The 23,794-nt window shown below is 41.8% G+C and overlaps 1 protein-coding gene across 3 annotated transcripts in view; it reads left to right on the forward strand.

Moving 5' to 3' along the window:
• PLCL2 (phospholipase C like 2) overlaps nt 1-23,360 on the forward strand; it is a 188,458-nt gene extending 165,098 nt beyond the window's left edge. For 2 of the 3 annotated variants that reach the window (XM_015068497.3, XM_053221495.1), the window contains exons 5-6: nt 4,589-4,698; nt 22,981-23,360. In XM_015068497.3, coding sequence (XP_014923983.2) covers nt 4,589-4,698; nt 22,981-23,160 — 290 coding nt within the window. In that variant the 3' untranslated portion in view covers nt 23,161-23,360. Of the gene's footprint in view, nt 1-4,588; nt 4,699-22,980 lie in introns of those variants that run through there. The other variant, XM_053221494.1, reaches the window with a different exon arrangement.
• The last annotated feature ends 434 nt before the right edge of the window (nt 23,361-23,794 follow it).

Consider the following 23,794-nt stretch of genomic DNA (forward strand, 5'->3'; position numbering starts at 1 on the left):
ACTTTAAGTCTCACTCTGCTCTTTAGACAGAATGGTACAACTTCCAGATGGAGAAGAGATAGTGCTTTTATGTTTCTCAATAAGAAACTTTGTCATTGGGCTAATGTTTCTTTGCTGAAAATAATTTGGAAAATAGGGAGAAAGTTACTTAACATCTAACCCAGACAAGTTCTTTATACTCAATGTTGATGTAAAGAACTAAAAGACCTCCTGTGACATGTTAAAATAGATTTCCTGATAATTTAATATCAAGGGAATAAATGCAGTTTGCATCTAATATAATTAGATTTCCTTGTTATATATGGACTGACCCACTTCAAATGCATAATCTCATTTGCTCTCCCTCTGTATTCTCTTAGAACTAGGTCAGTGCATGTGCATCAGCCCTTACAGTGCTCTACCTCACGGAGTAATTATTGGGTACACGTAACCGTAGCCTGAGCTCATGTCAAGAGTAGGGACTCTTGATTGGAAATAACTCATGGTAGTTGGAAGACAAACCAGTATTCAAATTCTTCTTTCCCATTTCCTTAGGAAAGTGCTATATAGCCTCTCTCCAAGTTTCCTATATAATGTTCGTAAAGCACCTGGACGGATGCCTTTTGTTTCTCTCAGTTGTGTGCCCTTAGTCCGTGCTCTGGGCTTTGCACGTCACAGGGAAGCAGTGAAGGGTACAGTCATGTTGTATGGGCCAAGGTCAGAATCCTTTGATTTCCTTAAATAAAATCAACATATGCTTTGAATCAGTGGATTAGCAGAATGTTTGCAAAGATCAGTCTATAAGTTATGAATATCAGAAGACTTTTTAAAGAAACCATTGTGTGATGCAGGCAAATATATAATGAATCAATATTTCAAATAATGAAATAAGTAACAGTGGGACTGATAATCTTGGTCGCTTTTTAAAGCTTCAAGTTTTGTATATATATTTTTTCTTTTTGCCAGGTTTTATATTTTTAACATAATTTTTCCAGTTTCAACTTAATCACCTTTCTTGTGCACATTTTTAAAAGAACTTCATTACTAATATAGTTCCTTATGGACTTTTATTGGACTGTTGATATTTCCAGAGGGGAGAGATAAGAGGGAACTGTATAGTCTCACTTTTCAATGAAATATGAACTTTTTAGACAGCAGGCATGTATTTAACTACCTTTAGTTCTGTAAATGTTTCCCTGTTTCTTCCTTATCAGTATCATCTTTTATTATTTTGACTGTTTCTTCCTTGAGTCCTCAGTCCTTCTCAAGACAGCCTATGCTTTTACTGTCTCTGGCCCTGCATTCTTCTGAACCTTCAGAAACCTTCTTAGAAGTTAGGGTAGACGTTTGTCTAAGCTCAGCATTCCCTTACCTTCTTGTTTACAGAGAGTTGCTCCCTCATCACTTCTGTTGTGTCTCTTCTCTTTCCCGCATTCCAGTCATGAATTCTCTCTGCCATGCCTCAGTGATGCTTATAAGGCTCTAGTGCCTCCTGAAGGCTAGTCTAGAAACATGACGAGTATTGATGACTCATGTCCTAAAATCTAGGTCTTGACAAAGTCCAGTATTAAATATTAGCGGAAAAGCCAGCACATCAAGGTCTCACTGCTCAGGCTTCACCTGGCCATGTTCTAAGAAGTGGGTGGTAGTCATCATCGCACTCCCCAAGGGGTGTCCCAGGGAGAAAGAAAAACATGCGGGCACAGTTAAATGCTCTAGCAAAAATCCTGGGTTTTAGAACAAGATTGTATCCTATTCATGGTTGCTTTTTTGTGTTTTTTGTTTGTTTTTTGCAGCATGTTCCGCCAAGCACATTCAGTAGAAGTCAGAATTAGGTATAGGGGATGCAGCCTGCTGTGTGAGCCAGGTCACCAGCATTATCGTGGAGGGGGTTTAGTTAATCAAGTCGGGATGTTCTCAGGTACCATCATGGCAAAGAGAAGTTGGAGAAAAGGAGAGAGGTCAGTGTGGTAGTTTCCTAGACGATGTAATGAATTTTACTGTTCTTTCTTGAAACCAGTTATGTTCTTAAGCCTTATTAGCAGGATAGGAATTACAGCTGTTGTTCCTATTCGGTGAGGGGGACAAAAAGAAAAAAGACTAATAAAAAATTGGCTGCTTACCGTATTTATCCTATGTGTCAGCTTTTGCTTCCTGTTTAAAGACACTAAGAAATAAAGTTGCTGTCAATCACAGTATAAAGAGTTCTTTGAAATGGTGTTGCATAGGAAGGGTGTTAGCAATTGGAATGCCCAACTGAACAGTAACCATGCACAAAGGAACAGAGGAAATGCCTTGTACAGATTATGACTGCTCCTCCACATCGTTTGTAACAACAAATGCTTTCAAAACAACCCAATGTCTGGCAGTAGGGGACTGGTGAAGTAAATGCTGGTTCATCCCCTCAAGGAGTCCACGTAGCTGTTAAGAAAAAAGAGTGAAGATGAGCTGTACTCATGGACACAGAGTGATCTCCACTCTGTACTTACATGAGGAAAAAAACAAAAACCAAGATGTAGAACAGTGTCCTTCTGAACAGTGTACAGAAAACAAAACCAAGTACAGAAATTTCTTGTGCAAGAAAGGAAAGGCCGTGGATACGTGTACACAGTTGCTTGTATTTTCAAGGGGAACAATGACAGGAGAAGGGTATATTAAAAACTACCAAAAAATGTGGAGGGGGAGGGAGGGGTCAGGGTACAGGACACCAGAAGGAAGCAAGACTTACCTGAGCTCTTTGATACGAGGTTTGGCTTTGGAATCATGTAGTCTTTTTAATTTTTATTAATGTTTATTTATTTTTGAGAGAGGGAGTGCCTGCGAGTGAGCAGGGGAGGGACAGAGAGAGGGAGACAGAGGAACCAAAGCAGGCTCTGCACTGACAGCAGTGAGACTGATGCAGGGCTCAAATTCACAAACCATGAGATCATGACCTGAGCTGAAGTCAAGAGTTGGATGCTTAACTGACTAAGCCACCGAGGCACGCCTGGAATCATGTAGGTTTGACGTAATCATAAAACAAATTACATCCAAAAAAGCACTGCCCCACCACACACACAGAGAATGAAAAATACAAAAGCCAAATGAACCTAACTCGAGTTTGTTAGTCACATAACGACGTGGAAAAAAGAATTATTCTGACTAACCTTAGAACACAATATTCTTACTGTACATTCTCAATGAGGTACTCCCTGAGGACCCCTCCCCCAGCAAATGCTGGTTTTACTGTTAATACTGTTAAGAGTTCTGTTGATGTGGTTAGCAATTAGGGTTTTCCACCTAGGAGATACAACATAAGCATCAAATTTTTAAAAATATGTAAAAACCTCATACACTTATATTTGAATTAGAAGTATTAGCAGGATCTTATTCTTCCCTCTTTTTAAAAAAAAAAAAAGGTGTTGGAGATCAGTCCAATGAAAAGACCTAGAAAACAATGAAAACTCAGTAAAAATGGGCACTCCTACTACCCAGATTGTGGTCTTTAAGGATCATTCCAACTAAAAGTATCTGGAGGTCCTTGGAGAAATGCCTGGCTCTAGGTCTGGGGTGGAAAATGTATTTGGTAAAGTCTAGAACATCTTGTGCCAAAAGGCTAATTAGTCATTTCAAAAGGACATAGGTACCAGTCTGAAGGGTCCCCATTGGCCAGAGGTGGGATAATTGACTGCAGATTACTATGTAAAATTCCGTGAGTTGTAATGATATTAAGCCAGCAAAGACACCGTCATTGCTATTCCTGCATTATTGCATTGTTGCTGCATAGGGAGCCTCTGACACTATTTTGAATGACAGTAGGGAGTATTCATTTGATTATGTCAATTATGTTAAAGAGTCATAATGTAAATGTAGAGTTAGAGGTCAGGGTCTTTCTCCCCATCTTCTCCCTTTTACAATAGGCTTGGTAACTGACCTCAGATTGACTCACTGTTGACGGAAATACATTACTTTGTATTCATTTCATCTCCGGCTGCCAACTTTGTGTCCTCAGCAGAGCTTAAATCTGCACTCTGAGGCTCCAAATACCTGGGCTCTGGTGCTCTCCCTCTTGCTACCTCCACAGCCTTCCATCTCTCACCTTTGCTAAACCTCTGATTCCTCATCTCTAAAATAGGACTGAGAATAATCACATGTGCCCCATTCCCCCTTCGAAACCATGAAGAATGACTGTTGCTGACCTCTAAGATGCCTTCTGCCTTGTTTAAGACCATGAGTTTTTTTCAGTGTTTCCCTTCTATCACATTCCTTTTTTTTTTTAATCTTTTTTTGTTTATTTATATTTCATTTAGAGAAAGAGAGAACACAAGCAGGGGAGGGGCAGAGAGAGGGAGAGAGAGGATCCCAAGCAGGCTCTGCACCATCAGCACAGAGCCTGATGTGGGGCTCGAACTCAAGAACCTTGAGATCATGACCTGAGCTGAGATCAAGAGCCAGACGTTTAACCAACTGAGCCACCCAGACGACCCAATGATCACATTCTTAAATAGGCACGTTTATGAAAATCCACTGGGGATCGGAATTCTTTCACTAGAGATTGGAAAAATAAGTGTTGCCAGCTCCTCCCCACTGGTTGGATGGGGAAGTAAGTAAACTACTCTGTTTCTTTCAGCCATGGAATTCCATGAACATTTGCACAGCATCGGCACCAAGGAAGGTTTGAAGGAACGAAAACTACAAAAAGCAGTGGAGAGCTTTACCTGGAATATCACCATCCTAAAGGTACGTGGCCAAGCTGTTTCTGATGCTGGTGATTTTGCAGTCTTTCTCAGCATGTTTCTTCCTTTCAGTGTAGCATGTCCTGCATTGTGCAGTATCAGCCACTGAGGCCATAGCACGGTCACAGCAATCCAGGGAGAACTCGGCCCTCTGGAGAGCCTACAGGCACGACAGCTGGCCAGTGCCTCTCGGAGAGAGAACATGGGACTGTCATGGCTGGCACGTTGTGGATTCTGATAGGAAGGGAAAGGACCTTGAGTTCTGTCCTTGAAGCATTGTCAAGTTTATACATGTCAGTTGCTATATGTGAAATAGAAAATATGATTACAGAGGAATGATTGGGAATTTAGATTCTAATGACTCAAATGCCATTTAACACTTTCAAGTATAATCACAGCCTTAATATTAATATGATCCCAGGACAAAAAGAGGAAAGAATTGTGTGGGGCATAATTAAAAGAAATATGTAAAGGAATTGCCATTTGAAAGAAATTTTCCTTCAAGGGAGAAGCCATCTGTATCAATCTGTTTTCCTTCCTTCCTTCCTTCCTTCCTAATTCAACATGACCATTTAAAATTTTTAAATTATTTTTTATTATAAAATTAGTACATTATCATTGTTGAAACTGTCAAAATAAAACAAGCCAAGATGAACATACTCCCACCGTTCAGAGGCAATTGCCACTGGCCTTTTTGCTGTACATTCTCCCTGTCTTTTTCTCTATGCTGGGCATAATAGGACATTGGAACTTTTTTGAATTTTGTCTCAGTGGTCTTTACTTTTCTTCTCCTCTGTGTTTGGGAGCTTGATAATCATAACACAGACACATTATTTCACTCTGGATCTTGGATAGCTAAATGTAAAATCATTCTTTGGTATTCACCCTTCTAACTTTGTGCTCCCTTGAAGTCAAAACTGTAAAGACGTTATCACAGCTGCCCCTTTTAATTTCCTTGTTTCCCCTGAAGTTAAAAGATTCATTCCTGCAGCTGACAACAGTTTTCTGATTTAATAAAAAGTCACCCTTGCAAAACTAGCCAACTTGCATTTTCTCACGTTAAACCTCTACTCATTTTTATAATTAAAATCATTTTCTTGACTTCTTAAAATACTTCCCATCCTTCACATGGGCTTTTTTTTTTTGTAATCTCTCAATCTTCTGCTTAGAAGTTAATTTTGATAGTTTACAGTTAAGTAAAAAGCAGATATAAGAATTTACAATGAAAAGGAATTTGGCTTTATAACTTGCTGACTCACTCCCACCCAGAGGTGTGGGTACACTACAGATTTCCTGCAAATCTCAAGGGAAAAGTAGCACAATTGTTTAAGCCCTGTGAGAGACCAAATGCTCATTTTCTTTTACTTTATTATAGGCAAAAACAGACTTAGGAACCAAACTCCCACCTGTCAAGTGTCCTAGCTACTCGTTTGTGGTCTAGGAACCAGAAACCTGGGTATCACCTGGGAGCTTGTTCAAAATGCAGACTCCCAGGACCCACCCCAGATCTCCTGATTGCACATCTACAGATCTGTGTTTTTACAAGATCCCAAGGGGTTCTCATGCGCATGAAAGTCTGAGACGCTCTTGGCTAAGAGCCATGGAAAATGGGAGCTGGGCGCACATATTAATGAAAAACAGCCGACATAAAGTAATACACCAGATTTTAGAAATCAGTAATTGAACCAAATAGCTACACTGAGGAAACCTATTTTCTTTGGAATTATGTCCAGGAGAGAGAATTAACACTTCAGACTTATGTTCATATGGAAAGTAATGTGTAGGACAGGGTAATCGATCTTTTAAAAATTTCCAGCATATTTGCTGTAGATGGTGTTCGAATGTGGTAGAACCTGGGCGAGGAACGGGGAAGAACTGGAGAGATCTGTGTGTCACTTCCGTATAATGGAAGGGTTTTTTCCATTCCTGGATGTTTTACAAGTTTTAACTTTGTTTAGGGGAGTCAGTGCCCCCTTGGACTTGAGTTTGGGTCTGAGTTGAGCTACTAGCCTTTTCCTGACAGGAGGGAATCGGATCCTTTGGGTTCCTCTGACCGTGTGTTTTTTGTTGTGACCTTGGTGAGGTGGCAGCCCTCCAGGGCTATGTGTGGTGGGCGAGAGGCCACAGTGCCCTCCTGGGGGACACAGAAGCTTGGGGAAGGTTTCAGATGATACTGGTTAGGGAGAGAAAAGGAGAAAGATGACAAGAAGACATGCTGAAGGAGCCCTGCGGCTGTGAGGCCTGACAGGAATTTCCTCGGGTGCTTAAATGTAGTCTCCTGAGCTCCCCCTCAGAATCTGGATCAGAATCTCTAGAGGTAGAGTGCAGGAATCTGCTTGTTTAACAAGTTCCTTAGGGTGATTCTGAGGCACCCTAGAAAAATGGAATACCTCTGCTCTGGAATGAAATCCAAAGCACCTTCAACCACTGATTTGAACAAGAAGGTAGGCAGGGCGGCAAGGCATCCTGGGACATAGGACTTCCATGTGAAAATCGGGGCAAAGCAGGAATGCTTGGTCCTGCCATAAATTCTTTTCATCTAAGGACATTCATCCCTATTTTTATGGGTTTTTTGGCTTCCTTTGTTTAGTTTTTCAATTTTCAGAATTGCTTTAGAATACAGAAATGAACAAAGAAGAAATGTCAGCTGTCATCACCACACCCAGAGATATCTACTGTTGACACCTTGGCACATTTACTTCCAATCATTTTTTATTTTGAATAAAAATCATTCATTTGTTTTTGTAAATGCATCTTCACTATACAGAACTTTTTTAATGTAGAAAAGATAGAAGTTTTAAAATGACTCCAAACCCTCTGAGAAATAGCTATTACTAAATGTAGGTGACCTTATTTAGCAACCATTTTATTTGCATATGGATGGATGGAGATACATTTTATTGATTCTGAGTCATCCTTCTTTTTTTATTTTCGAGATCAAAAATCTTTGAAATTGGTATGTATCTTCTAGTCCATGGCATCCGTGCATTGCATCCTAGTTAAATTGGCAGTGATTTTCTTTCTTAGTGGTGCATCTGACAAGAGCTACTGTCTCACGTATTATGAAATAAGGTACACCAGTAGATAGGATCCTACTGTAACTGCTCTTCTGAAATTTTTTTAAAAAGTACTTTCACTTTTCTTTATTTAACAGAAGAAAAGAAGCTAAATGAATTACTGACAAGTTTTACTGTGAGAGATATTTATTTCCTATGAAATATCTCTGAGGTTAAGAAAAAAGATTATGAAAAATGTTAGTAGGAGTCATTTTGTCGGGTTTTTGTTTTTTTTAAGCTACACATTTCAGTTATGAGGTCGGTTGGTTGACCTGCTATGAAAGATGAGAGTATCTACCCACTAATATTTCTAGGTGAGGACTTAGGCATGCTGTTATTTTTCCATTTTCCGGTTTTAAATATTCCCATTTGGCCCCAAGACGATGATTACCATGTTGTTTGGTATAAGTTCAATATTTAAATTAGCTTACTGTCACCACCATCCATAGCCTGAGGAAAGGACAGAGAAGAGATAAATCTCAGCTGGGGTCATTGACAGTCTTTGGATTCTTGGACCCAGCTTTCTCAGAGTTTGTAAATGTCACGTTCTAGGGTCTCTGCTGCATAATTGGGAGAGGGTGTAATCCATTTCCACAGGTTTCTGATTGCTCTTTAATTCAGAAGCCTGCCCTCAAGACCTCACTTCCCTTAGATAGTCAGCATCCTTCCCTTTTCTTGATCAACTTTATCGAGGTACAATTTACATAAGATAAAATTCCCCCTTTTGAACTGCACAACTCAACGAATTTTGATAAATGTATATTGTCATGCAACCCCACCACAGTGATGACAGAGCATTTCCATCACCCCCAAAATTCCCTCATGCCTCTTTGCAGAAAACTCCCTCCCTCACCAACCACTGACCTGATTTCTGTCTATCGTTTCACCTGCTCCAGATTGTTGTGTAAATGGGAGTTATGTAGTATGTAGTCTTTATGCCTGGCCTCTTTCGTGTAACATAATGCTTTTGATACTCATCCAAGGGAAGGTGTGTTTCAACAATCCATTCCTTTTTTTTTTTTTTTTTTGATGAACAACATTCTATTTTATGGGTGTGTTACTCTTTGTTTATACATTCACTGGTTGATGTACATTTGGGCCGTTTCTAGCCTCTAACTGTTGTGAATAGAGCTGCAGTGAACACTCACATGCAGGTCTTTGTGTGGACATACTCTTATTTTACTGGCTAAACACCTGTGAGTGCAGTTACTGAATCATATGGTAAGTGCGTGCCAGACTTTATAAGAAATTGCCAAGCTGCTTTCTAAACTGTCCCATTTAGCACTCCCCCCAACAGTGTTCTGAGAGTTCCCATTATTCTACATCCATGTCAACATTTGCTATTGTCAGTTTAGCCAGCCTAGTAAATGCAGAGAGGTTGGGCATCTTTTGTTTAGATTTTTCTCTCTCTTTTTCTTAGACTTTTAGAAGAATTATGATGGGCCTCAGTCTGGTTTTCTTCATGTTTCTTCTGCTTAGGGTTTGTTGAGATGCTTCTATATGTGAAAGAATAAGATTTCTTCTATATGTGGAAATTTCCATCAAATTTGGGAAAATTTTTAGTCATTTTTTCTTTAAATCTTTTTTTCAGTCTTACCCTTTCTCTCTTCCTTCTGTAACTCCTATTATACATGTATACTGCTTGATATTTTCCCAAAAGTGACAGATCCACTATTCATTTCTTTTTAGGTCTTTTTTCTTTTCTTTTCTTTTCTTTTCTTTTCTTTTCTTTTCTTTTCTTTTCTTTTCTTCTCTTTTCTTTTCTTCCCTTTCCTTTCCTTTCCTTTCCTTTCCTTTCCTTTCCTTTCCTTTCCTTTCCTTTCCTTTTCTTAAAAAATAGTTTCCATTGTTTCTACATCTTCAACCAATATTGCTGTATCTTCTACAGTGTCTACTCTGCCGTTAATCCCATCCAGATTCCCACTTCTCTCGTTTTGGTGCTCATCATACCCTTCATCTTCCCGAACCAGATATTGACAGTAGCTGTTTAAGAGCCCCACTACTCCGCCCTGTACATCCCAGCTGTTTAGCTTCCCTGAACCCCAAACTCCATCCCCTTGGCTTGGTGGGGCTGCCAGGCTCTGCCTTCCTGCACTGCAGCCTGGAACCCCTCCACACAGGGAGCTGGACCCCCGTTTGTATCTCTTCCATCAGGGCGCACTGTGTTGCACTGTCAGAACATCATTGTTCAATATACTGTGTCCAGTTTTCTATGTGTGTCAGTCCGATTCCTCACTTGTCCTGCGTTACCTCTTTCTTCTTACCCTCTGTCCCATCACCTTTTCTGTTGCATCAAGCAGAAGTAAACAAAAAGGACTGGGCACCTGGGCAGCTCAGTTGGTTAAGTGGCTGACTTCAGCTCAGGTCATGGCTCGCCATTCCCAGGTTCGAGCCCCGAGTTGAGCTCTGTGCTGACAGCTTGGAGCCTGGAGCCCATTTTGGATTCTGTGTCTCTGCCTCTGCCCCTCCCCCACTTGTGCTCTGTCTCTCTCTCTCTCAAAAATAAATAAACATGAAAAAAAAGTTGTTTTTAAGAAATAAAAGAAAAGGGCACTCAGTTTGTGTCTTTGCAGTTTGACTGGGCTCTTAAAAGTTTCAGGACTTCTAAGAATTGCCACTATGAATTCTGAGTTTCAGAAGTTTGTTAAATTATGTCATACCCCTTTGTTTGTTTGTTTGTTGCTTGTGTTGTGTGTGTGTGTGTGCGCGTGTGTGTTTGTGTGTGTGTGTGTGTGTGTTTGCCAATTTTACTATTTTTTGCTCATTTCACCAGAAATGTGGGAAGGTTATCCTGTTAATATTTTCCGCCCACGAGCTTAATTAAGAGGTTTCTCTCCCTTTATTTTTCATTTGCTAAACGCTCACTGTACTGGTGATAATTTTTATTGCTTCTATTTATTACCATTCCTAAGATGGTAGAATCTCATGGTAGAAGAGCCCTGCTTTAATTGCTCTGTTTTGGTTGTAAGAGGCAGAACTCCTGCAGGCCAGCTCACAGAGGAGGGGCGAGAGGTGCTGGCCTCGGGGAGGACTGTGAAAGGACAGGGAGCTCTGGGACCGGAAGCCGTGCTCCAGCCTCACAGGAGTAAAGGGCAGCCAGGAAGCCCAGCAGCACCCGGGGCAGCTCTTCCCCAGGGGCCGATGGTCTTCTCTCTGTCCTTCTCCCTCTGCTCACTCATGTTTCTGTTGCCCTGTGACTTACTGTGGTCTTGGTTTGACCCCGCCTGTACCTTAGAAGGTTTTATTCCAAGTTCTCAATCTGTTTGTATTTCCTAGTTCAAATTCCAAGGAGAGGAAATCTGATCGGCTGGTCCTACCCTTTCCTTTCACATCCAGACCTGCGGTCCTAAAGGTATAAGCCTCCTCTCGTATTAAGTTCTCCTTGGATCAGGTTCTCTACCTGCTTCAATCCACTGTGCTCAGGAAGGCACTGTCACATAGCACAAAATACGGCCACCTTGACTGGCTGTTTCAGTTCTCTGTTGCCATAGAACAAACCATGACAAAACTAGTGGCTTAAAACAACAGCTTCTTATTTGACATGATTCTGTGGGCTAGCTGTGCTCAGCCGGGTGGTGTTTCTGCTCCCCGTGGTGTTGGTTTGGTTCAGCTGGGAGGTCAGCTGGGCCTGGAGTAGCCAAGAAGGCTCCACTCATGTGGCTGGCATGTCACCAGGGATGGCTAGAATGGCTGGGTCCCCCTCTTCTTGATCTCTCCCTTTCTCTGCATGGCCCATCGTCATTCAGTAGTCCGGCCCCAGCTTCTTTATATTGCTATGAGATTCCAAGAAAACAAAAGGAGAAGCTGCCAGGCTTCTTAAGACCACTTCCTCCATGTTACTGACCAAAGGAAATCAATTCCAGCCCACATTCAAGGGTGGGGGAAGTGGACTCCACCTCTTAGTGGATGGAGTAGCATGCCTGGACAGAGATGGAAGGAATTATGGCACCTGCCTTTGCAGATAGTCTACCACAGTGGCAGAACCTGCCAATGACGCATTTTCCCTTAGAAGGGTATAGGATACACTGTGAGGCTTGGCCACACAACCCCATAAAGTCATCAAACCCACCTTCCTGCTGCTCCCACCAGATTGGCAGCCTGCTCCACTGTCATGCAATCTTAGTTTTGTTCTGTCATACAGTATATGGAATTTTATCTCTCTGTAACTTCATTTCTACCCACTGGTTCCAGTAATACCTTCAAAGCAGCACAGAATTATTGTATTCCCTCCTCCTCAACATCCCTTTGTACCTTTGCGAACTATCATTACCTTCTCTTAGACCTCCCTGATTCAGGTCAGACATGCTCAATCTCTGCAGATAATAGGGTGAGATGGCATCTGATCCCCTCCTCACTGGGTCCGTTGGTCTCCTGACGGCTCTGGTTTGTCAGTGTCCTTCATAAGATGGGGTGGCCAGAATTATCCCCATACTTTGGATACGCGGTGCACTGATGGCCCCAGGGTAGGACTCGTCAGTATGGTTTTCTTCATAATCTGAAAATTATCTTACTGTCAATACAGGCCAAAATTATGCTGGATTTTCTAGCACCTGTGTCATATCACAGACTCAAATAAAGTTTATTACAACCCCAAGATGTTTTCCAGAAGGATTGCTGCCAAGCCAGCTCTTCCTGTTCCGCACCATCCGCCCTCAAAACCAAGACTAAAAGCTAAGCCCTAGAAGTAATTAGAGATTTGTTCTCTCTAGGAAAATGAGACTTCTGCCAAAAATAAATAGTTAAACCAGACAGTCTTTGCACCTGCTGAGACGTTCATCTTGATTTTGTTTTTACCTGAGGTATAGTACTTACCTTGAAGACTGAAGACTGATATTTGTTTCTTTTCTGAACATTGCTGTGATGGCCCATGGGCGACTCCTTTTCTTTATTGATGTTAATATCCTTTAGTTATTTTATGTACTAGGTGATGTATTATGCTGCCTGTTTTCCTGAAAATCTGTAATTGGCTGGAAGCCATTCCTCTCTTTAGCGTGTGAAGACTCTTCAGAATGGCTCAGAAAACCAAACTATGGTAGTGCCTGTCATTAGGCAGGCTGTACTTTCTGGTCCATTTAAAACACAGTAAAACCTCAGACCTTGGATCCCACTAATGTGGAATTTGTGATCACTCAGCTAACGTTTAATCGTGCAAAAAGTGTGCTTAAAAAATTAACAGTGCGAGGGAAGTGCTTGTGTGTGCTGTTTTTACTAGCATTTTCAAAGCTTCCGTGTTCGTGGCCCTGGCCCTGCTCATCCCTCAGCATCCCCTTGCTCTCCACTTCTCTCTCTACACACTGGGCACACTGCCCTTGCTCCCCTCTGGCCCTGGCCCCTTTGCCTGGAACACTCTCTTGACCTCCTGTCTTCTATGCTTAGGTCATGGCTCACTTCCACCGTCTGCAGCCTCCAACGGCACCTCCTGAAATCCTCACCCCCCCTCTACCATGTGAGCCACCAGCTCTGTGTCAGGGGAGGTCGTCTCCCACTGTAGGGGCCAGCTCTCACTGCCAGTGTGAGACTTAGCTTTTCCCATGCTCATTCCCATTATCAGAGGGAGATGTAACCACAGTTGGAACTCAGAAAGCTTTGTAGCATAGAAATCATGCTACCAAGCCATGGTTAGGCCCCAAAGGCATCACTTGTTGGAGTCGTAGAGTCACGTGTGGAAGAAAGGCAGCATCTTCCACAGCCCCTTGGCCTCTGCTGAAATCGTTTCCCGCCCATGTCAAGGCCCAACTTAGACACCACACCTTCTCCACTGTGCTGCCTAGGAATGCCTGGGAGCACCCCCCCATATTTGTTGAGTGACACGTAAAATAGTTTCCGAGGTGAAAGACACCCACTCTGAATTTAAATCGCATCTTATATTAAAAATTTTAAATTAAAGTGTGCATAAACCTTTGAGCACAACCTTTGTGAAGTTGAGGAACAACTGTAAATGTGATGAAATAGCCAAAATATTGGCAGTGGGGAGGGGATCGAGGTGCAAGGATAGTCCTGGATGAACCCACTTTGCTTGCATAATCAGGACACTGCTTCATACAGCTTAAATGTCTCTCTGGATTAAGGTGAAGACTAAGGGTTAGGAGTCTTGCTCCCAGAACCGTTCTTCATACTCTCAGAGGGCCTTTCCACCTGGCCAGCACCTGCGAACCCTTTGGGATGGAGTCAGGGGAGACGGAAGGCAGTCTTCTTGCTGAGAAGAGAGGAATTCACTTGCAATTCACATTCCACTCCCTTCACACATGTGACTGAGCACAGGGGAAGCCAATAGGACAGAAAAAAATCATGAAACATTTAACATGCATTTATCGTCCCACAGCCGAGCACATGCTGCTATGCTCTGTTGCTCCAACTTCAGGTGACTGATGATCAGGGGATCTTTGTTCAAGTGTAAGGTTTAGTAAGACGTCAGTAGGAAGAAGGCCTTCCTTAACTCTGACGAATGTGCTACAGCCTTGGCCAGCCACACGGGCCTCTCAAGGGGAGCGTTCGGAGTGCAGTGAGGCAGCTTAGAACCGGGGCCAGGATTTCCGTGGCCCCACCATGGTGTTGTTCGCTCCCTACTCATTCAACAAATATGAATGGAAATCTGTATCTCTTGTTCTTGTGTTTAAGCACAGGAAGAAGGAATTGCCTGCACCATTGGTGATGTACTGGGGTCATTAGAAACGTAGTGCACATTACACTTTGCTTGCTTTTAAGTGTCACATGTAATGTGTGGGGCTCAACTGTATAGCTTGGGCCCTGTGGTTCACTTAATCCAAAAAGAAAACAGAACACACAGAGAGAAAGTGGTATGTTTTTAAGTGTAATTCGCTGTGCAGGCTCTGCCTTGGGTAAGCCCCTTCATCGCTCTAAACTCAATGTCCTCGTCTACAAAATTGGGAATAGTAACAGCAGCTCTCACAGAACTGAGATTATCATGAGATAGTCTTTGCGAAGGGCTTAATACAGTGCCCGGCATACGTTAGTCACTCTCTTTCCAAGAAATGTTTCCTGATTATGAGCTTGTGTTAGGGTTTTGCAATTTAGATTCTCTGGCAAGAGACAGCCAGAAAATCCCTAGGTCCTTGTGCTGTCATCTCAGAGTGATGCTGAGGGAGGGGACAGGAAAACCCTTGCAGCCTTCTGGGTGGTAGGAAGGATAAGGACGCGTGCATGGCAAATTGCTGAGTAAGGGGCCAGCAGGTGGCCGGTGCTTGGCGCTTGCAGGGTGGCAGTCTGTCTTCCTGCTGGGCCTTGGCGCTCTCCAGGTGTCTGCCCCCCTCTCTTTATCCCAGAGTTAGCTTCATGTCTTGGGGGAGCGGAAGGTATCGGTGGAGGTGCCTAGAAGCTGCTTTGTTCTTGAGTGGACAAAGAAGCAGGAAGGAGGCAGCCTAGTCCATGCCATCCAAATGAAGCTTCTCGGGCTGGGGCCGTTAGTCCCAGAACAACCCAGAAGTCAGTGTGGGCCCCAGACATGCTGAGGTCAAACCAGACACTGATAGCTTATGTCTTTATTTGCATTAAATTAAAATTTTTTTGACTACCTTTGCACCTCCTTCAGACTCCCAAAATGGTATGGGTATCCTCTTTTTTCCTCTTCCATCCACCTGCTTATAATGTGGAAGAAACGTGTCTGCTGACTCCCAGGGAATGGCAGATGGCCATTTTTGCCCCTTCCAGCTCTCAGCCACGTGGCCATTGCACGGATTGGTGGCAGAGGTCGGGGGAGTCTTTGTGGCCACCCTGGTTCACTCATCTCAGAAGGAGATGATTCTGTTCTTCTCTAATAGACAGTTGGATTAAAAAGCTTTGAAAAAGAATAATGGAAGTGTACAATCCCTATAGTTTTAGCTCTAAGTCTAAATAAAAGCAGTGAATTGTGGTTGTTAATTTTAGATTCAAAAACTATGTAGGACTAACAGATGTGCCTTGAAGTATTTTTAACATATTAAAAGCTAGGGCATCTTTTATGGTCAGACAGAAAGTTTGGTGATTGGCCAAGGGTTGAGTATGGCTGGGGCACTGGCTCTGGTGTCTGGGATCTGCCATCATTCCTTTCCCGGCTGCTCCGACCTCTGACCTGATCTCAGGCAGCCGCCGGCAGGGCCAGAAGGAGCACAGTTGCGGCCTGCTCTCCACAAGAGCCGCTGGGATCCAGCCCTGCCCTTAGCTATGTCTTTTAAAGATTATATTCCGAGTCTAAGTAGGAACTTTAAATATTTTGACCTAAGGTTGTTATAACTCTTTCAAGATGAAAACCAAATAGAATAACTTATGAAATTCAAAACAGAATGTGTGAAACCAAATAGGGTTTGAGTTTCTCAACTGGAAACGTTGCAAAGCCAGTTTCGTAGGAGTCTTCAAACCCAGATGCCCTGTGTCAGTGGGTGGCAGTGTTTTAAATAGCCTTTGCTCTTTTGAAGCAACGAGATGTGAACGCTGCTACAGCAAACACCATCATCACCTTGTTCAGAATTGTTCTCTGCTCCCGCTGGATGCCACAATCCTGAGACGTGTCAGACGTGCGGTTGTGGATGCACAGAACAAAATACAAGTGCTGGGGATAAAACTCAGCAGCTCCCCGGCTCTGGGGGTCCTTTGTGTCTCCCCTGGCTAGGTGTGGAAAGCCTGATCCGTTCAAAGTGTGGTAATGACCTGTCTAAACTTGGGAACCAAGATTCCACCAGATAAAGAATTCGTTATTACCACATTAATTATCCTGTATACCATCTGGGGATTTTTCTATTTAAATGCCCCGTCATCCTGTGGCAGATCTATATATGCTGACATGGAAAGATTGCCAAGACATGATTTTTGGTGAAAAAAAGAAAACTGAAGAATGGTAGGGTTTGCTTGATTTCATTTCTGTAAAAATACAATACCTATTCATAATATATATGTAAATGCAGAGAAAAAGGTGAAGCACATGATTGGGAGGCCACTGTGAAGATTAAAGAGACTTTCACATCTTAGTCTAATTATACTCATTCAACACATTTCTTAAGCCTGTGTTGTATGCCTGGTGCTGTTGTAGGCTTGAGGGGTGAGGGTTCAGCAGTGGATTGAAGACGTGAAAGTCCCAGTTCTCCTGGAACTCACATTTAATGGGAGAGACAGACAGTAAACAGAGCAACAGAGAACATGTCATGGAGAAAGCAAGGCAGGGAAGGGGCAAGAAGAGTTGGGAGCAAGAGGTGGCAGTTTTCATTTTGGAAAGGCTGTCAGGGAGTCAAGGCCCAAAGGAGGTGACAGAGCAAACTGTGTGTCTTTCTGGGGCGAGAGCCTTCCCTGCATAGGCAATGTTGAGTGTGCAACCTCCAGGCGGGGCCAGAGAGGACCTGCCGTGTCTGAGGAGCATTTAGGGGCCCAGTGTTACAGTGGCTTAGTGAACAAGGTGGGGTGATGAAGAGGGTGAAGACAGCTCAGGGGCTGTGAGAAAGGACTTTGACTCTCAGTCTGAGTTATACGAGGAGCCACGGGTTGGGGGGTTCATGTTCTGACTGTGTTTGATTGTATGTCTCTGGCTGTCATGTTGACAGAGGAGAAGCCGGATGGCCAGTTGTCATAAACTCAGAGAGAGGTGATGGTGGTTCAGGCTGCCAGTGGCAGCAATGAGGGTGGTAAGAAGTGCTGAGAACCTGTATATGTGTATATTTTTTGAAGACAGAGATAATGGAGGCTGCCGACAAGTGGGATGAGGGATGAAAGAAAAGGAGACGAGTCAAAGGTGGTACTAGGGTCTGTGTTCTCAGTCACTGTGAGAACGGAGTTGTCTTACCCTGAGAGGAGCTGGTTATAGAGAGGCTGGTAGGAAGAATATCAGGAACTCAGTTTTGGACACGTGAAGTCTAAGAGGACATGCCAAGGAAGCAGTTTGAATACAGACCTACTAATTTTTATTAATAAAAATATTAGAACAGAAATCAGTGAAATTGACATCAGGAAATTAAGAAAGAAAATCAATAGAACTAAAAGATGGTTCTTTGAAAAGATCATTAAAATCAGTAAGTCTCTAGCCAGGCTAACTATGAAGGAAGAAAAAAAGAGGACACCAATTACTGATATCAGTAATGGAAGAAGGGATGTCACTACAGATCCCATGGGCATTAAAAGGACAGCAAAGGAATATGATGAACTACCCTACTCCCACAAATTTGATAACTTAGATGAAATGAACCAATTTCTTGAAAGGCACATTTTACCAAAACTCACAAGAAGAAATAGACTATTTGAATAGATTTATCTCTATTAAAGAAGTCAAATAAACAATTAATAACCTTTTAAAATGAACGCACCGGCTCACATGGGTTCACTGGTGAATTCTATCAAACATTTAAGGAAGAAATTATGCCAGTTTTTTTTTTTTACAATCTCTTCCAGAAAATAGAGGCAGAGGGAATACTTTTTAATATGTTGTACGTGGCCAGCATTTATCCTAATACCAAAACCAGATAGACATTACCAAAAAAACTACAGATCAATATCTCTTATGAACATAGATGCAGAAATCCTCAAGAAAATATTAAAAAACTGAATCCAGCAATGTATGAAAAGAATTATACACTGTGGCCCAGTGAGATTTATACCAGGTATGAAGGTTGGTGCAACAATCGAAAATCAATCAGTGTAATCAGGCTAGAGAGGAAAAATCACATGATCATCTCACTAGATAGCAAGAAGGCATCTGACAAAATCCAGTGCCCATTCATGATAAAAACTCTCAGCAAATTAGAAAGAGAAGAACTTCCTCAACTTGGTAAAGAACAAAACACCTTTAACTATCATACTTAATGGTGGGAACACTCAAACGTTTCCCATTAGGCAAACATAGGCAAAGAAATCCCCTGACTCTGCTGTTTTTCATCATTGTACTAGAAGTCCAAGCTAATTCAATAAGACAAGAAAGAAAAATAAAAGTTATACATTGGGAAGGAAAAAATATAACTTTGTTCACAGATGACATGATCATCTATGTAGAAATTCCAAAAGAATTGACAAAAAACTCCTGGAACTAATAAACGGTTATAGCAAGGTTGCAAGATACAAGGTTAGTGTATAGAAGTCCATCACTTTCCCAGATAACAGCAATGAACAAGGGTAATTTGAAATTAAAAATATAATGCCACTTACATTAGCATCTCCAAAAATAAAATACTTAGGCATGAATCTAACAAAATATGTACAAGATCTACGTAAGGAATACTACAAAACTGATCAAATATATCAAAGAAGAAATGAATAAATGGAGAGACACTTCCTGTTCATGGATTAGAAGACTCAATATTTTCAAGATGTCATTTCTTTCCAAATTGAGCTATAGATTCAACATAATCCCAACCAAAATTCCATCAAGTTATTTTGTAGATATTGACAAATCGATTCTAAAGTTTATATGGAGATGCAGAAGACCCAGAATAGATGACACAGTCTTGAAGGAAAAGAACAAAGAGGAGTGACGCTACCCAACTTGAGATTTACTCTAAAGTACAGTAAACTGGGGCTCCTGGGTAGCTTAGTTGGTTAAGCATCTGACTCTTGATTATGCCTCAGGTCATGGTCTCTGCGTTAATGAGTTCGAGCCCTGCATCGGGCTCTGCATTGACAGTGCAGAGCCTGCTTGGGATTCTCTCTCTCATTCCCTCTCTCTCCTTCCCTGGCTCTCACTGTCTCAAAATAAATAATTAAACTTAAAAAAAAAAGCTATGGTAATCAGGACAGTGTAATATTGGTGAAAGAACAAAGAGATCAGTGGAACAGAATAGAGAGCCCAGAAATAGACCCACATAAATTTTAGTCAGCTGATTTTTGACTGAGGGGCAAAGGCAATACAATGGAGCAAAGATACTCATTTAAACAAATGGTGCAGGAACAACTGGACATCCACATGCAAAGAGAAAAAAAAAATCTAGACACAGACCTTACACCCTGCACAAAAACTAACTTCGAGCCAATTGTGGGCCTAAATGGAAAACTGTAAAACTTCTGGAAAATAACGTAGGAGAAAACTTAGCTTACCTTGGGTATGGTGATGACTTTTTAGGTGTAACCCCAACAACATAGTCATGAAATAAAGTAAGAAAAGAAAGAATTTATAAGCAGGACTCTATCAAAATTAAAAACCTCTGCTCTGCAAGACAAGTTGAGAACAAGAAGACAAGCCACAAACTTGGAGAAAATATTTGTAAAAGACACACCGGATAAGCAATGGTTACCTAAAACATACAAAGAACTTTTAAAACTCAACAATAAGAAAATGAACAATTAAACAATGGACAAAAGATCTGAGCAGACGCTTCCCCACAGCAGGCATACAGATGGCAAGTGGGCATGTGGAAAGGCGTTCAACATTATATGTCATTAGAGAACTACAGATTAAAACAAAAATTAGACACTAATGTGTACCTTTTAGAATGACCAAAATCTAAAGTGCTAACAGCACCAAATGCTGGTGAGGATGTGAAACAACAGGAACTCTCATTCACTGCTGGTGGGAACAGAAAGCGGCACGCCATTGCGGAAGACGGGATGCAGTTTCTTACCAAACTCAACATCCTCTTGCTGTATGATATTAGCAGTCATGCTCCTTTCAGTATCTACCAAAATGAATTGAAAACTCATGTCCACACGAAGTCCTGCACATGGATGTTTATAGTAGCTGTATTCATAATCACCAACACTTGGGTTTAACTGAGATGTCCTTCAGTAGGTGAGTCAATGAGTAAACTGTGGTACATCCAGACGATGGAACATTATTCGGCACTAAAAACAAATGAGCTAGTAAGCCATAAAAGACATAGAGGAAAGTTAATTGCATATCACTAAGTGAAAGAAGCCAATCTTAAAAGGCTACGTACTGTAGAATTCCAACTATATAATATTCTGAAAAAGGCAAAATATTGAGTTAGTGAAAAGATCAGTGGTTGCCAGGCATTAAGGGGAAGGGAGGGATGAATAGGGGGAGCACAGAGGGTTTTTAGGGCAGTGTGACTATGCTGCGTAATGGGGCACATGTCATTGTACACTTGTCCAAACCCACAGAATGTACAACACTAAGAGTGAACCCTCGTGTAAACCATGGACTTTGGGCGATAATGATGTGCAGTGTAGGTCTATAGTTACAATAAATGTACTCCTGTGGGGCAGGATGTCAGTAGTGGAGATGGTTATGCCTCATGCGGGGATTGGGGCATACGGGAAATTTCTGTACTTAACTGCTCAGTTTTACTGTGAACCTGAAACTGCTCTAAAAAATAAAGTGAATTAATTTAAACACAATATTTGGAATTTTAAAGCACAAGTGGAATATCTAGTTACAATCTGTTAACCATAAATGTATGTAGCAATCCTGCACGTGAGGGCAAATAAAGTCTTTAACAAGAAATTATATTTCTGGCACAATATGCTATATTTATGTACAAAGACCTTACTGCTTGTAAAATTTCAGTATATGAGTTCAGTGACTAGTAAGAATGAATAAAAATGAAGCTCTTCAGTTAAACTAAGCAATGGAGCATGTATTTATAGTTACTAATTAAAGGTCTTTGTAAAGCAGGAAAATCATGAACAGTAAGTGGTAAACAGCAAACCATTCTGTGGATTCCGGCCTCATAGTGGCTTAAGATTACGCTGCAATTTAGTCTCACCAGAGGCTGAGATTTGATTGTAGTCCAGTTGCCTTCCAAGGTAAGTCCTTACCTGTTGCCTCCGCAACTGGCCCCCAGCTTTTGTTGTACAGGAGCACTTTAATGGGATGCACGCTGAGAGGCAGTTAAGGGAAAAAAAAAAAAAAAAACAGGAGAAAGAGGGGATAGTACCAAGAATGTAAGTATGACAAAGAAAAAGCCAAAGTATGGAGGGATGATAAAGAGAATAACAGAATGAATTTAGAGCCCGAGGAAGGAGACAAAATAGGGACAAGGAAAATAGGAGAGAAGGAAAGGTAATAGTATAAGTAGAAAGAACTATTAATGGAAGGCAGATTAAATATCAGAAGGGAAAATAGAACAAACGACCAAAGTAGGAATGTTGGAATTTACAGTGGAGTACCACATCATCTCTCCTAACCAGTAATCTTGAAATGGTCAGCTGATATATGGGTAGTTTCACCCCCCAGAGGATATCTGACAACATCTACAGACATTTTGGTTGTCACAGCTGAGGGGGTGCAACTGGTCTAAAGGGGACAAAAGCCATGGATGCTGCTCACCAGTCCAAGATGCACAAGACAGCCGTCCACGCGTCCACCCGGCCAAAGAATTCTCTGGTCAATATGTCAAAGTGATGAGGCTGACAAACTCTCCATTGACCTCTGGCATCAGCTCAGATTCCAGACTCCCAGTGACTGGTGCTTCAGTCCATCCCATTGTGTCTTGACCTATGTGTTAGACTGCATGTATGTCAAGAGGATGGCCACACCCCACTAAAGAAATTAAGATCTGGCTAAGAAAGTTTATTGAAAGTAAAGAATCCTTTCCTTCCTTCCTCCTTTAAGCAAGTAGTCCGTGAAAACCTGCTGGGTGCCTATCTGCCAAAGCTTGCTTCAAAAGCAAGTCTTTATAATGGAGAACAGACTGGTGGTTGTCAAGGGGCTATGGATGGTGGAAGGATGGGGAAGGGTGTGACCGTAGAGTCCTGGTGCCTGGGAGGTCTCTGTGGCGGCAGGTTAGCTCTGTGTGTTGATTGCAGTGGTGGTTACGTGAATCTCCCCATGGGATGAAGTGACACAGAGCTATACGTGTACATTGCACCAACGTCAGCTGCCCGGTTTGGACCTTGTACTCTAGTTATGTAAGCCATAACCATTGGGAGAAATTTGGGGAAAGGTATATGAGACCTCTCTGTATTATATTTGCATCCTGTGAATTTATACTTACTTCAGAATGAGAAGCTAAAAATAAGGCAAATCTTAAAAGGAAAAAACCAAGATGGGCCAAACAATTTACAAAAAGATGTAATTCTAACCAGGGCAGACAGCCATGGTCCACACACACAGCATTCTATTCAGATTTATAAAGGGAAAGAACCAAAGAGGCAGCACGGTCTTGGAGCTTGATGTGGAAAACTGGGAAGACAGTCTTGTTTTTTATTACAATTGACCTATTCGGATACAGTGCCAATAGCAGATAAACATGCCCTCTTGTGGCATCAAAATATTTCTATTTCAGTGGAACACCTGTATTGTCAGACTGCAACAAGAAGTCATGTTAGTCACATCTAACATTTAATTGCATGTCTTGTTACAGGGACAAGCGGATCTTTTGAAATATGCCAAGAACGAGACCTTGGAGAACCTGAAACAAATCCATTATGCTGCTGTTTCATGTGGGCTGAATAAACCAGGCACAGAAAATGCCGACGTTCAGAAGCCACGTCGGAGCCTGGAAGTCATACCTGAAAAAGCAAATGATGAAACTGGAGATTGAAGGAATTTTCTAGAAACCATTATGGAGTTTATAACTCTAGGACCAATTGTAGTCAAGTGGGACATTTGCTTTGCACTCACTAATGAAAATAATATTCGGGATTTTAAAGCACAACTGGAATAGCTAATTGCAGTCTCTTAAAACTGTGAATGTATGTAGCAATTCTGCGTGTGAAGGCAAATAAACTCTTTAACAAGAAATTATATTCCTGGCCAAAATATGCTATATTTGTATGCAAAGACATCGTTAACAGTTCCAGGGTGAACCACAGACTATTCGTTCTAGTTCCGTTGAGAAAAAATGTTTTCCTAACTGAAAACAATTTCTTAAGATGGAAATGGATTGTATTGTCAAATTAGTATTTATTGGACAGAAACCTAATCTACGCATTTTACTTCTATACGATTGCCAGAGTCTCTGGGTTATAGATGATTTTGGTGGTGTGCCTGCTGAGCCATAATTACTAGGGAGAATGTAAGTGGACAGATGCTCCGAGTCCCCAGGGGCCTTGGAGAGCCGTCGGGTACAAGGACTGCAACTCCCGGCTGAAGACACACGCTGGGTAGACATACAATGTAAAAGCAGCCAATCTGGAAGCAACACATTGTAAATAGTTTTTCATTGTATGAAGTAG

The sequence above is a fragment of the Acinonyx jubatus genome, chromosome C2 (assembly GCF_027475565.1).
Source record: "Acinonyx jubatus isolate Ajub_Pintada_27869175 chromosome C2, VMU_Ajub_asm_v1.0, whole genome shotgun sequence".
Taxonomy (NCBI): domain Eukaryota; kingdom Metazoa; phylum Chordata; class Mammalia; order Carnivora; family Felidae; genus Acinonyx; species Acinonyx jubatus.